At 41.4% G+C, this 14615-nt stretch overlaps 1 protein-coding gene across 3 annotated transcripts in view; it reads right to left on the bottom strand.

The window, feature by feature from the left end:
* SH3D19 (SH3 domain containing 19) overlaps positions 1–13919 on the bottom strand; it is an 86669-nt gene extending 72750 nt beyond the window's left edge. The window contains exon 1 of one of the 3 annotated variants that reach the window (XM_032686170.1): positions 13615–13919. In XM_032686170.1, the coding sequence (XP_032542061.1) occupies positions 13615–13732 (118 nt within the window). In that variant the 5' untranslated portion in view covers positions 13733–13919. The remainder of the gene's footprint in view (positions 1–13614) is intronic. The other 2 variants (XM_032686172.1, XM_032686175.1) reach the window with 2 other exon arrangements.
* Positions 13920–14615: the final 696 nt, after the last annotated feature.

Raw genomic sequence — 14615 nt, 5'->3', positions numbered from 1 at the left:
TGAGGTCTCACCACTTCTCAAAAAGGTTTATGCTGTAAGAACCTAGACCAAACTCAGCAGCGGGAACCAGGCTTGTTCTCAAGCCACAGATGACAAACGAAGTATACAAGCAATCAAATACACCCAGTATATACATGTTATCACACTTGTGCCTTCTACCACAGTTGTTTAAGAGGGAAATTCAGGATACAGTTGTTTCTAAAGCTCTTTTTTCAAGAAATTAGTAACCCGTGAAATTACAAATCCCCATATCTTCATGAAAGATCTCCCAGCTGATCAGTGCAATGTAATTCTTAGATTATGTACAGCAAGTACAAGCAGACATGGGTATCTGCACACCACCAAAATCACAGCAGAAGCTACTCTGGACAAGCCCTGCTACTTAATTTTTTTTATACTTTCATGAGGAAAATACTAATTGACTCAACTTTTTGATAGACAAAAAAATTTATAACCACTAAATACACTCTTCTCTATGCATTCCAGAAATGTTAGATCTACATTTCTAAAAAAATATTTCTCTGTTGTTGCTAGCATTGCCAGTAAAAGGAAATTATCTTTCAAGAGCACTGTACTATCTTTCTCTTCCCAAATCAGACATTTAGCATAATTCTGCATATTCCTCAGCTAGACCACAGAGCTCAGTCTTACAGTTAGACATGTGTGAATAAGCTTGTGCTTCTGACACTGTATTAACAGACCATCTTATAAACATTCATACACTACATGCAAGACACAAATTTATTCAATTATTTTGCTCCTCAGGGGTTTGCTCTGCTTGAGGACCAGCACATCCAGCTGCAAAAGAGCCTCCAGCTTTGAACACCTGTGTGCAGGTACACTTCCCTGTCACAACATCCCCCTTAGCACACAAATTAGGGGCACCTTCCATGCTAGGAGACTGAAGACGCCCACAGAGAAATATTGCTATGGAATGATTAAGATAATAATGATAAAAGGCCTTCTAAAAATAACAAAAAGAATCATTTTCTTTAAGTTTTCCATAGGGCATTTGTTTTGGATTCTTTTTCTGTTGAACAACAGTTTCCTAAACATGTGCACTCCTGGCCACAGGGAGGATAATTTGAGGCTATGACTGTAGGGGCTATAATTTCCACCATTTAAACAATTTCCTTGATTATACAGTACAAAACTAGGTGTTGTGGAAAGACCCTTCGTTGTATGCGATTCAGATAATCACACACCCTACCTTGCTAGTTTCAAAAGACAGACTTTGCATCTATTATGCTTTATAGTAAGAACATTTATTCTTGGATGTAAAACACTGATAATGTCACCCTTCCCTTCCACCTTGCCAACCCAACAATCCCGTCCCATATTCTGAGTTGGAAGGGACCCACAAGGATCGAGTCCAACTTCTAAGTGAATGGCCCACACAGGGATTGAACCCACAACCTTGGCATTGCTAGCATATGCTCTAAGCAACTGAGATAATCCAGATTAAAAATTTTCTGAATTTGCTAATCTGAAACAATATGTTTTTCCTCTTGAGATGGCAAACCTCAACAAAGAAAGTTTCCAGTATAATCTTATGCACTAAGCATTTAGAAGTCATATTCAATGTGAGTGACACATGGATTCACAATAGCAATTAGATTGCATAGCAATTCAGAAGATAGTCCCATTTCCATATCATGGGAAACTAATTCAGCTTTAAAACAATCAAGAAAATTCCTTTTTTTTTTCTTTTTTTTTTTTTTTCTTATTTTATCCTGTGAAGGCACTGACAGAATAAAGGTGATATTGCTTCCAATTTAGAAATCAGACATTATAGTGAGTGTAAGTAAGTGCATAAGTCTGCACTTTGGCAGAAGTTTGGAGACTGGGGGGATGAAACAACACAGAGAGAAAGAAAATTACATACTAAAATAAAGGATTGTAAAACACTCAACCATAAAAAACCCAACAACTCTAAAAAAAGAAGAAATGTACCAGGCAAATAACAGTATTTACTTCTCTTAAGATACCACTGAAGTACTCAACACCTTTTTCTCAGAATATTTTGTGGTCCTTTGTCAGTTTTTATGGTAAAAGAATCCCCAAACTGTTTACCCAGTTCACATAAAGGCACCTAATGAGAACAGTCTTAAACCTCAACGATTTTTTTACAAGTACTAATTTTCTAGGGAAGTGCATTTGAAATTAGCCTACTAACAAAATATTCTTCCTCCAGTGACATTGGTAATTCTGCTCAACAGAAAAATTCTGAGAAACTGAATTTAACAATTGCTTCTCACATGCATTGCATGCATACTATAAAATGGATTACTCCCAAAATGGTCTCCTGCACTTTAATCATCAAAGACTAAAAGATCTAGAAACATCATAAAAGGGATTAATGTGAAGGCGCAACACATTGATTTGTTTAATAATGTTGTCATATACCAACAAATTGTTGCAATCTGAGATAACCCTCATCCATCAGCTTTGAGTACACACTTAAGTTGTGCAACTCTAAGCTAGTATTCCACAGAAAAGGAAGCCCAGCACTTCCCTATTATTGAAGCAAGTAATGTTTTAATCCATATTATTAAATAATGTAGTGATCAGCATTCAATTTTTTAAGTAGTGAGTCACCTGGCATTCTGAAGACATTTTACTGAGGTGTGCAATGAGTTTATCCACATCTACTTCAAGGTAAGTGTTAAACAACTACCAAATCCCCTTCAAGGTACCTCAGAGTCCTTCTTTACTGGCCTAATGTGTGCATGTAAATCTGCATACACGTGCCCTTCGGTCCTGAAGGACCAGCCTGACCAGGAGTCCCTATGCACAGCTGGATTCCTTGCACCATGATCTCACTTCATGCAGAAGGCCCATCTGTGCAGTCCATCTGATCCCTCTGTAGCCACATCTGTTGTGTCCAGAAGGATGCAGCCACTGGACACCAGTGTCATTACCTTCTTAGCACAGGCCCACTTGCCTAACCTATGTGAAACATATCCTTCCAAGTTCCAAACCAGAAAATAACAATGTTTTATAAAAGGGGAAGACAGGAAGGAAAAAAAGAAAGGGACAACAAGGAAACAGCAAGTCACAGAACAGAAACAGCACCAGCTGTGATCAAAGAGAGGCAGGCAACCCTTCCTGGGGTTTTATAAAAGCACTGGGCTTTTATACCACTTGGTAGCAAGTTCAAGCATGCACAGCAAAAATAAGTATGGTTCATGGTTCACAACACACAGCTTGGTGTATTATTTTTCATTTAAAAATTGAAAACATGGTTGGATTCAACACAATTTACAAAACACATACAAATCATAATAAAAGTGCTGAATTCTCTCTGTGTACAAAAAGAAAGCTGTAAGTCACAATTCTAAGAAATGCCTTTTAAACAACCACTCATATACATACACCTTTTATTCTTCACATGTGGCCCTTGTACTGTAGACAAAGCTGATTGCACCTACTTCTGGGCTTCTGAGAAATTACAGTATTTCACAGAGCTTTCTCACCCATTTTTTTCAAATGTTTGGCAATTGTACTTCCTTCTCCTCCCGACCTCTCAAAAATACAGAGTAGAAAAAGCAGCTATTACAAAAGTAATTTTTTAGTCGCTTTTAGCCCTGACATGGGGCTAGTGCATCTTGTCATCAGTCTTCTAAACACAAATCCATCCATTCAGTTGCTATTCATGGTAACACAAAGCAGCTTCCATACTGTTCAATGAGAGGCTTCAGAAATCATATGGCAACTTAAAATGACCAAGCAAAAGGATGGCAAAGCTATAAGCATCCAGAAACGCTCAAAACAAAGAATCCCATATTTACCACAGAAAAGCCCAGGGTTTCTGGGCACTCTTGTAATGCTGGCAGAAACCGTTGCAATTCTTTGGTACTTTGGAGAAATACCTCTTCTCCCGTGTGCTCCTAGACCTCTCCCCACTTCTGTGCACTCACCAAAAAGGCCTACAGATCCTGTCAGAGGCATCCAATTTCTGTAAATACACTAACAAGTACCTCTACATTGCTATGCTGCCAAAATATCGAAAAGACACACTTCAATTAAGTAATTCTTGATAATGGAACCACCGACATCAAGCCAGTGGACAGTAATTGGAGAAATGAAGTGTGCCTGATGTCGTGGTAGCTGCTACCATGCATTTCCCAGAGATGATATTGGTGATCTACAGCAAGCTTTGCACACCAGCACAGAAAAAAACAGATTTTGTCATCGTGAAGTTAGGCCCGTGAGTGCTGAATACGTGAGGTCTACAACATTATCCCACCTCATCGTTCAGTGACACGTGTTCCATGCTGGTAGTGACACTCTTCCAAGCACTGTCTTGACCTGTCTAAACTAGGTCAAGGCCGTGGTAGACTACAGCAGTGTCCAGCCTCAGGTGAACTTCATCATCCCAGTCTGGAGTTCACTGGCTGTTAAGTCAGACATACTTGGCAAAGGTTGGCCAGCTTAAGGCAAATGATCAAGCTTACAGCATTTGCCATCAGTTAAACTGTGGCACTTCACTATGCTGCAGAAGGAGAGAGTTTTAAAACTTCTAATTTGATCCCAAGTCCCACATTTCTATTAGTTTCTATACCTAAATTTACAATGCATTCGTAAAATGAATATAGCACACTGATGCAGCAATTTATTATGAGAAAGTTATCAAAATGCTGAGCTTGTTTCTAGATATTTATGTCCCATCGCTCCAACAGCATGAGACAACATCATTTAAAATTCTTTTAAATGATTTAGCACAGATGTGCACAACCTGAATCAATTTTCATGAATAGATCTGTGATACTGAGCACTCAGGTTTTAATGTAAGAAGGAATGCATGCTGAATACAAGTTTATCACCTTGAGAAAACAAGTTATATTAATTTTAGCTTCTCTCTTATAAATAAAATCAAAATACTATAAGTGAAGAAAAAAAAATCAAATGGCCTCTCTTAGGCATACAATATTCTGTCTAGAAGGAGAATGGATCAGAAATCCCTTTGTAGGCAAATTTTCAAGCACTGTTTTTCCTAAGTTATAAGGAAGTAAATCACCATGCTCAAGACCATATCGAAAGCAGCATATAGAACAGAAATTTATCATCACAATTCCAGAACCAATGAATACCCAGTAAAGATACCAACCAAGGTAGGTAAAAGGTAGTAACTGATTTCTTACATAGAATAATCGTGTTTCTTAACTACCATGCAAGATTTGAAGACCAAAAGTCTAAGTGGATTCAAAAACAGAATTGAATTTGTAAAAGATAAATCCACTGACAACAATTTAGCAAGGCCTTTTATATGCAGCCTTCAAGAACTTGCTAAGAAATTGACTGCAGAGGGGAAGGAATCTCTCTTGGAAGTAAAAATTGAATCCTAGGAGGTGTTTCTTGCATACTTTCCTGAAAACATTTGTAGGCAATTGTAAGAAACAGGTTACCTGAGGGGATGAACCTTTTGTCTGACCCAGCACGATGTTCCTGAGGGCATGAAAATGATAAAATTCTTGGTTTTCTTCAGTTTGTTCACTGGGACACATATGAGCTACTATCACAGCTCTGAAAGGCTGAGGGTGTGCCCTTAGAGGAGTGACAAAGTCAATAATGTGAAATCTTTAGCATGTTCTGATCCAATCACATTTTTTCCAAAAGCCTGAACAAGCTGACTGAGGTAGTAACACCCCCACACAACAAATACTATGATCTCTTAAAAAGCTTAGGGGAAAAAAAAAAAAGGCAGTAGGAAAGGAAATGAACAATAAAATCTGTTGCATTCAGCTTCTACTACAGTGTGAACATTTTCAGCCTTGCTGTAATGAAGCCCTTCAGGCTGCACCCAAATACAGCCATAGAAAGTAGGGATAGATTTGATTTGTAACACATGCAAGACTTCATAAACCAATTAAGTTTATCTTTGAAGCATCTTTTTAAGAATTCCATTAACTTTTGTCAGAAGATTCTAAATTTTCATGTCAGAATGTCAAACTGATGTTTTTAGAATAACACATGCAATCCATACAAATCTCTACAGATTTACAACACCACCTGAAGCAATTAGTGTAACAGCACTACATCAGATGGTCAATTTAAAAATACCGATAGACATAAAATCCTGTGTCTTTCAAAATTCATACAATGTTGAGGGAAAAAAAGTAAATTTTCTTGGTATGTGCCATCAACCACTAAATCTACGCTTTCCTGCAAAACTTATTTTTGTCCTTCACTGAAGGGAAGGATACTTGCCAAGCACAAACCACAGATCAACAGATGATATGTTGTGTTCCCAAATCTGCTGTTGAAATGCTTCAGTACCTTTGGTTCATACTGTTTTTCAAGAGGAGGAGTAAAAAATCTTGACCAGCAATGAAAACAAGGCTTCCGCTACATTTTTTGTATAGACTGAGAACCTGAATAAGCAAGGTAGGACTGTGCAATGAGAAGGTTGAAGAGGCCAGACTTCTTTACTCCAGAAAAAAGGCGGCAAAGCACACCTTAACCACAGCACACAGCTACCTGTAGGGTAGTAACAAAGATCACAAATGCAAACTCTTCCTGGTGTTAGTGGACAATATTGCAATGGGCACTGTTGCAACTGTGCCTTGGAAGGTTCAGGTTGAATGTGAGTAAAAACTCTTTCATTAGGAGTTAGTGCAGGACTGAAGCACGTTGCCTCTTTTGGATGACCCTCTTTTGGATTCCCCTCTTTTGGATGACCTTCCAAGACACAGCTAGAAAAAGCCTTGGTTGGATGGATCTAGCCTCAGCAACAGGCCTGCTTCAAGAAGGAGGCTGGACTAGGTGACCCCAGAGCTCCCTTCCAGCCAGTACTTCCATGGTCACAAACACAGAATCATCAAAGCAAAGAAACTAAACCATGCTAAATGTAAAGCGCTGTATTTAATTATAGACAATAAGCATCAAGAGAGGAAGTTTATGTCAAATTACTTTAGTGCTATAAAAATAGAATTTCATATGGCACACATTGTATGAGATTCTGACTGAAACAACACACACAAAACTACATCAACTTTTCATGGAGAGAGAGTCAACATCACTGCTTTGTTGTTTACAGATTTTAAATCAAGGTGATGTATGGTTTCCAAACAGATAAATTGTATTTAACATCTCAGTAATTGCAGCTTAACTTGCTTCAGTAATTGCAGCTGCAGAAAAAGAAAAAAAAAAAAAAGGAGGAATTTAGGAGTACAAAACTTGAGAAACTATCACAGCGGAATGCTGAACTGATAGACTGCAAGGACACTTGGCAGAATGTCCAAGATAAGGCCAGCAGGAACCAGATTAGGAGGAACAAAGCAAGCCAACTCATCAATCTAACGTGCTAACTAAGTAAAAGGTAATTGTGGCAGGGGGAGATCAGGACCACGGACTCACAGCCACTGACTCAAGAAACCCATCTACTCAAAAGAAGATTTAGCATGTGGACTAATCAGCATAAGAAACAAGAGAGTCATTTAACCAATAGAAATAGAATACTAATTAATGAGAGAACTATGTAAGTTAAAGCCACTAAACACTAATGCCTTCGCTTGCTAAAATGCATAAATAGTGAAAAGGTTTGATAATCGGTGTGCCGGCTTTGTGGATTTCTGTGCTGCACTGTGAATAAATCAAATACCTCAACTCTTGTGTGTGGATTGGTCTCTTGCAGCCCATGTGAAAGAAACCATTGCATGGTCAAAAGCAAATATTGACAAATTTATTTACAAATATTATTTTTCCCATCTGTAAACAAGAACCACTTCGGTAAAATGAGGTTATGACTCATTTTGCCCTTTGCTGTCTATCCCTATTCTTTATGCAACAACCCTGACTTATCATTTGTTGCCTTGACAGGAAATTATTGCTTTCAACACAGGTAACAGCATGATCTTTGGGCAATCATAATTCAATAGGTCATTCTCTGGCTACAAACTACCTCTCCTTAAGCAAGGATACATTTCTGTGCCTTGCTTTGGCTATAACCTAAATGAGAAAGTTCGTTTCATCACTTAATAATAATACTTATTATTATCAGTTGTCCTTCTACAGTTTCCTTGGCTAGTAAATCACACTGTTGACTGTCAGAATTTATTCAGTTATTTTCCTTAGAGCAGCCTTCATTTTCAGAAGGGTTGTTTCTTCAGAGGACACAACATTCTTTGGGGTTTAGTCTACACTCTTGGCCAAGTGACTGCAAGCAGGTTTTTTTCTTGTCACTAACAGTACACTTGAATTTCAGTGTTGGGGAATTTCCATATATAAGCTATGTTAGTCAACTTCCAGAAAAGCTTTAGTTAATATTTATATTTACCTCAAGCAAGCTACAGTCAAAGACTATGAAATATAGTGGAAATGTGTGCACTAACTTCAGTGAGATATGGAAAATGCCCAATCTCAATACTTACATGATACAACATACCAGCACCAGTCAGAGATTATTACAGAAGAATTACATAATTTGTGCTCTTTAGATTTTAAATATTTTACTGTGGTGGTGCCTCAAGCAGTTATTAAAAGTGAAGTCTTTGAGTAGTGAAGTCTTTGAGTTTGCATTGGGACTACCAAAACAAAAGACTGAATCCTAGGAGGAAGAGGGAAGAGATGCTCAGCTGGTAATCAACTCTACTACTTGTGAGGCAAATGATTCAATAAATAAATAAATGAAATTACTAGTGGCACCCCCCCCAACACTCCTGTCAACCCTTTCTTTAAGGGCTTCTTGTGTACACATGGACAGAGTAGCAGATCACAGGTAGATTACATGAATTTATTTAAGACAGGTGATCTACTCTATCGGGATTTTTTTTTTCTTCTCTGAATAAAAGAGGATAAATGGTTATACTCGGTGTGGACAAACAGAACAATTTTCAGATCAGCACTGAAGGACACAGGCATGCAAAGAAGTTTCCAGCTGAACAATGCTGACATCTGTTCTGCAAGATGCAGATCTTTCCGCTTCTAAAATATAAGATTTAGTTAAGCAACGAACTCTTAGAATCACCCTTTTCCTAATTATGCTTTCTCTCTGCTCCAGGGTCGCTGTGCCCCTTGGGAAGGACTAAGGTTGAGCTGTTCTTGTTATGATCCAGTGAATCCTAAAGGACATCATCACTAAAACAGTCTCAGACTTAAGAATTTTTGAAGAATTTCAGAACATCTTACTCTTTACTTCTTAAGCTCAAACACGTATTTTTGCATTAACATGAAAACAACTGCTGAGCATTCTTGTACTAGATTCTTCATTTATCAGTTAAAAATCCATGATGCCTGCAAATTAATGTTCACTGAATTTCACCAGACACACTATACAAATGTACCCCCATAACCTCTCAGCATGCTGAGCAGTGACATATTCAACCCTAATTTGTTATATTGGACACAGCTCATTGTTCTCAGCTTCAAAACAAGTCAGCACCAGTTTGATGTGGGAGTTGTGGGAGCAGAAAGAATTGATCCAACTCTGAACCAGATCTTGTTTTGGCAAAAAAAACCCCTAAAGCACTCAGTCAGCCAACGAACCAAGAATAGATGATTTCACTCATAACCTAAAATTGCCCACTAGAGTTGAAAAGGTTCCAGGAAACATGTGAAATACTATGGAGAAATGGAAATAGAGGAAGATGGGAAAAAACCCCCTACAACAAAACACGACCCAGAGATGTTTTAATCAGCATAGCAAAACTCATATGCAAAATTTGTGTTGGAACAAACTACAGACAAGCATTTGTGATAAGTAAAACAGAGCAATATTAAATTAAATCAAAGCCTTTCCTTGTACTATTGACCACATGTACTTTTACCACACATTAAAGTACAAATCACAATAGGTCTTCATTATCAACTCAAATAAATTTGATTATTGGTTTCTATATTTGGCAATTTCATTTTATTTTTAAGTAAAGAAATCCACATCCCTAATGGGCTATACTTTCTCAGGGAACACTGCTCAGAATTCAGAGTGAAATTATGCAGATACTGAATATGTTAAAAATGTCTTGTGCACTTTAGATAACTTCAGAATATTGGGGTACTAAGCCCTAATGTGGCAGTAAGGACACATAATTAACCAGTGCATTTCATAACTAAAATTTACTATATTCACTATAAACTTTCCTGCAAGTCTGCTTATTTTAGTCAGTAGTCATAGAATAAAAAGCTAGTGAAAACAGGAAAGCACACCACATTAAGGCTCTAAGTTAGCCTGGAGAGAGCCTGTAAGTCTATGGAAAAACAAGATTTTAGTGGGGTTTGTTGTTGTTGTTGTTCTGGTTTGTTTGGAACTTTTTGTTTCCACTTTATTAAAAACAAACTAAATAAAAATACTAACATTCTAAACCAAAAAAATCCAGTAAACATCCTATGGTCTCTATCACTTTCCAGAACAATAATGTATGTGACAGAAATATGCCACAAGGGAGGTAGAAACTGATCACATTATTTTACTTATTTAATTGCAGTAAAAAACCCTAAAGGGTTTCCAACAAGCCTGGCTTCCTTTCCCACAGCAGATGATCATATGATTCAGTTTCAACAAACCTAGGAAACTACTTTTATTCTTCTCAATTTTTAAAGAATATACTGTAGTTCTCCTCCCTATCATTAAAAAAACCTATACATATTAAAAAAAAAATCATTCAATCAGTGTTTTCTCAGAAAAACATTTCATTAGAAGAATCTCAAATTGCTCTACTTAATATCTCCTCACAGGTTTTCCAGAACACGCTAAATAAAAAGCTTTCTTGAATTCAGAGAAAATAATTCCATGACATGGAATCATGACATGTAGTGTGGTAAAAACAGGCAGTCAGACAAGTCACCTGGGCTATCTACAACTAACCCATGGATAATATTGATTCTGACCATCTCATCTGCTCACCTCTCCAAGTTTTCAGTGGCTTTCCCATCAGCTCTGGCACTTGCCTAGTGCTTAAGCAAGCATTAAACCAGCAGAAAGGCCCCCAACTCAATGCAGCAAAAAAACCCAAACACGTCAACCCCCCAGTGAACCAAATAAAAAATCCATGCCTAAGTCTCTAATAGCTCTCAGGCTGCAGTTTTACAGCAACCTAAGCCAAACTAACTTCTGGCTGGCATAGCCTCTTACCTCCCTCCAGCTGCATGTTCCTACTCCTTCCCTTATGCCAGCTTCAACATTCATCCAAACCTGTGCAAAACCATTCCAGAGAGCTGAATCAGCAGGCTCCCATCCACTGAAGAGAACTAAAAAAATATCCTACTGCTTGGCCAATGCACCAGAACAGGTTGGTGCGGGTTCTAGCAAGCACAAGGTCTCCAAGAGAGGCCTCAGCAGCCACCCAGTAGATCAGCCCAGGCTGCCACCAAGCCACAACTTCACTCACCAGCAAGTTGGACAAGCAGCAGAGCTGACACACAAGAGAGAGCAGAAGTGCACATCCACAATGGAGATCACACCTCTAGAGCAGCAGCAAGCTGTTAGATTAGCTTAGCTGGCTTCATTCTACAACATGAGGCATACCACAACTGTGACTAGCTTCAAGGGAAAATACTACTTCTTCGTTCCAGAGCCTCCTGTGCTCTAGTTGTCCAATAAAACAGTGCTAATTACATGCCTGAGTGTTTAGTAAGTCAGAAGCGTTTGTGAACTTTCACCTTTCAAGTACCACTTTGCATACGTGCCTTGCACGTGCAGGACAAAGATGATCAACTGCCCTTATGCATTTTCATGTATAAGCTGAACATACCAGAAATTTTAACTTCCTTGCATTCACAATTAGTTTAATAGACTGAACTGCTTAAATTGGCGGTTCTGCTAAGGTGCAACTACATTGCTTAAACCCTATAAAAAATATCTAGCAGGCTTATTTAACACCTATTTATATTACCATCCTGGCAGTGTAACCGCACATTACATGCAAAAAAATCCCACTTATTTTCAATAGGTTTGTAAATAAAAGTATGTAAATAAAGGCCAAGTAAGGGAAGAACAGCAAACTCATCCACCTTGGATGATATTCTTCATGGATGCCTTGAGAATACTCTGCTAGGAGTCCTTGTGCTGTTTTCCCAGCATGTAGTCTTGCAAACAGATGGAAAGAAGGCGAGACAGCTAAAGCAGAATGCTATTCATTCACACATACTTTACACTAGTAAAGTAAACATAAAGTGCCGGCCCATTTCCAAGGGTGGTTGTCAGGACAAAACACTAATAAAACCTGAAAAAAGAATATGAGCCTTTTATTACTGATTATTGCATTGTGCCAAACACAAACCCTGGGAACAAGCTTTGTTCCACAAGAAGGCGGCAAAGGTTATATACATATATAAACTGTAGAACCAACTCTGTGTTTTTTGCTAATAAAAACCTCTGAAAGAAACACCTTTAGAAAACAGGTACCATAACCAGCAGCATGAACCATAGTGGAAACCATACAGGAACCAACACTGGGTTTTTTTGCACTCTACCCCAGACAAGGTGAAACCCTGCACACATTCCAAACCACAGTGGTTTCAATAAGGTCCTGCTAATCCTCCACCTACCCAGATAGGCAGTGACATAACCTGGGTCATTGGAAGCCACACAGCGCCTGCCTGTTCCAAGTTTTCCGCTGTGATCCCTCAAGCTGCTGTGTTTTTGTCATCTACAAAGGGACACTCAATTTCTTGTTGCTGAAATGGATGCAAAACCACCCAAATTGTAGAAGGTGCTACATTGCCAGAGTTGAATCCTAATTATTAAAAATTGGAATATTTGGAATTCAATTTTAACTATGCGGTGTGGCTAAGACTTTACCTTGAAACAGACTTTAGGAAAATTATTCATTCTGGAGGGAAGTTTACACCGACAGAAAAATAAATGCTGTGTTCTCACCTCAGTGACTACAGAAAAGTGACATGTGTGTTGCCCCTCAATCAACAATAAAGTCTGAATTAAATACTTTCAATTGCTGCCAGGATCCACTGCAGTTCACTATTTCAAATAAAAGCTTGTTGCGACCTCCAGGTCTCTCTATAAATACATATCAATCTGCTCACTCCCAAGCTCCATGCCTTCTTGTATGCACCAGTTCCTGCCTTCTGTCTGCCAGGGCCTGCTGTCCATACCTACATAGAAATGGCTACATGTAAACAGCGTCGATATCTAGAGCTTCCTCCACCTTGGTACTCTGAAGAAAAATTGGCATTTAATTTCCTGAATAGGGCAGCCTATGCAACTGGACATGTCTGTGGTGGCCAGCACATGCCCAGGTTAGCATCAGCGTGGCGAGACACTGAACAGGTTGCCCATGGAAGCTGTAGATGCCCCATCCCTGCACCTGCTTAAGGAGGTGCTCAAAGCCAGGTTGGATGGCGCATGGCAGGGAGGTTGGAACTAGACCATCTTCAAGGCCCCCTTCCGACTCAAACCACGCTACGACTCTATGATCAGCTCGGAGCAGGAGCAGCTCTGGGGCTGCGCCTCGGGAGGACGGCCCGCGGGCACACGCTTGGGCTCGGATGCACCTGAGCTGAACGGAGCTGCCTTCGGGCGAGGCCACCGGGGCCGGCACACCTCGGGGCGGCAGCGCCAACGCCGCCCAGCCCCCGACAGGAATCCAGACCCGGGGAGCGGGCCAGGGCCAGCCCAAAGCAAGCGACGCCACGGCCCGCCGCGCCCCAGCCCCTCACCTGCCGCCGAGCTCAGCGCGACCCTCCGGTGCCTCCTGCCGAGCTCCCGCAGCTCCTCCTCGTCCTCCTCCAGCCTCCAGGCTTCGGCCATCGGCGGCGGAGGGGCGGCCGGCACCATTTAGGAAGCGGGGGCTGCCATGACCGATGCCCTCTCCTCGGCGCGGCCGCCCGGCCCCCGGGCCCGCCCCGCACCTGCGCCCTCTCAGCCGCGCTGCTCCCGGACACCGCTCCGCGCCTCTGCCGGCCGGGCGAGCGGGGCGAGGCGGGAGCAGAGGCGGCCTTTCCTGCCCATCCGCGGCTCTCCGGCGTCAGCAGGAAACCCGGCGGCCGCCTGGCACCGCCACAAAAGGGGGCGGAGGAGGCGGTGGCGGGGGGAGGTACCTGGCGGCCCCCGCCGGGCAGCAGCTCTGCGGCCGCGGGCACCTCGTGGGGACGGCCCGGGACGGCCACTGCCGGCACCGAGCGGGGCGGGGTGAGCCCGGGCGGCCTCCTGCTAAGGGGAAGAAGGGGCTTGCGGCGAGCGGGTGCGAGGTCTGCCTCGCCTCACGACGAGGGCAAGGAGGTGCCAAGATGATGGCGCCAGACTTTTTATGGTGGTGCCCGGCGACAGGACGAGGAGCAATGGCCATAAACTAAAACACTAGAAGTTCCACCTCAACGTGAGGAATAACTTCATTATGTTGAAGGTGGCAGGGCACTGGAACAAGTTGCCCAGGGTGGTCGTGGAGTCTCCCTCTCTGGAGACATAAACCCACCTGGATGCATTCCTGTGTCACCTGCTGTAGGTGACCCTGCTTTGGCAGGGGGTTGTACTCTGTGACCTCCAGAGATCTCTTCCAACCCTAACAATTTTGTGGTTCTGTGAGGTGAGAAGGGCAGTTCCTGCGGGCGGCCGGCAAGCCGGGAGCCCCGGGAGCAGCGGGGATTGCGGGCGCGACAGCGCTGCCCCGGTACCGACCGAGGGCTGGGGGCAGGCGGGAGTCCGACGGACAGCGGCTGTG

This window comes from Chiroxiphia lanceolata, chromosome 4 (genome assembly GCF_009829145.1).
Source record: "Chiroxiphia lanceolata isolate bChiLan1 chromosome 4, bChiLan1.pri, whole genome shotgun sequence".
Taxonomy (NCBI): Eukaryota; Metazoa; Chordata; class Aves; order Passeriformes; family Pipridae; genus Chiroxiphia; species Chiroxiphia lanceolata.
The sequence above is the reverse complement of the archived record's forward strand: the minus strand, read 5'-3'. Positions and strand labels throughout refer to the sequence as shown.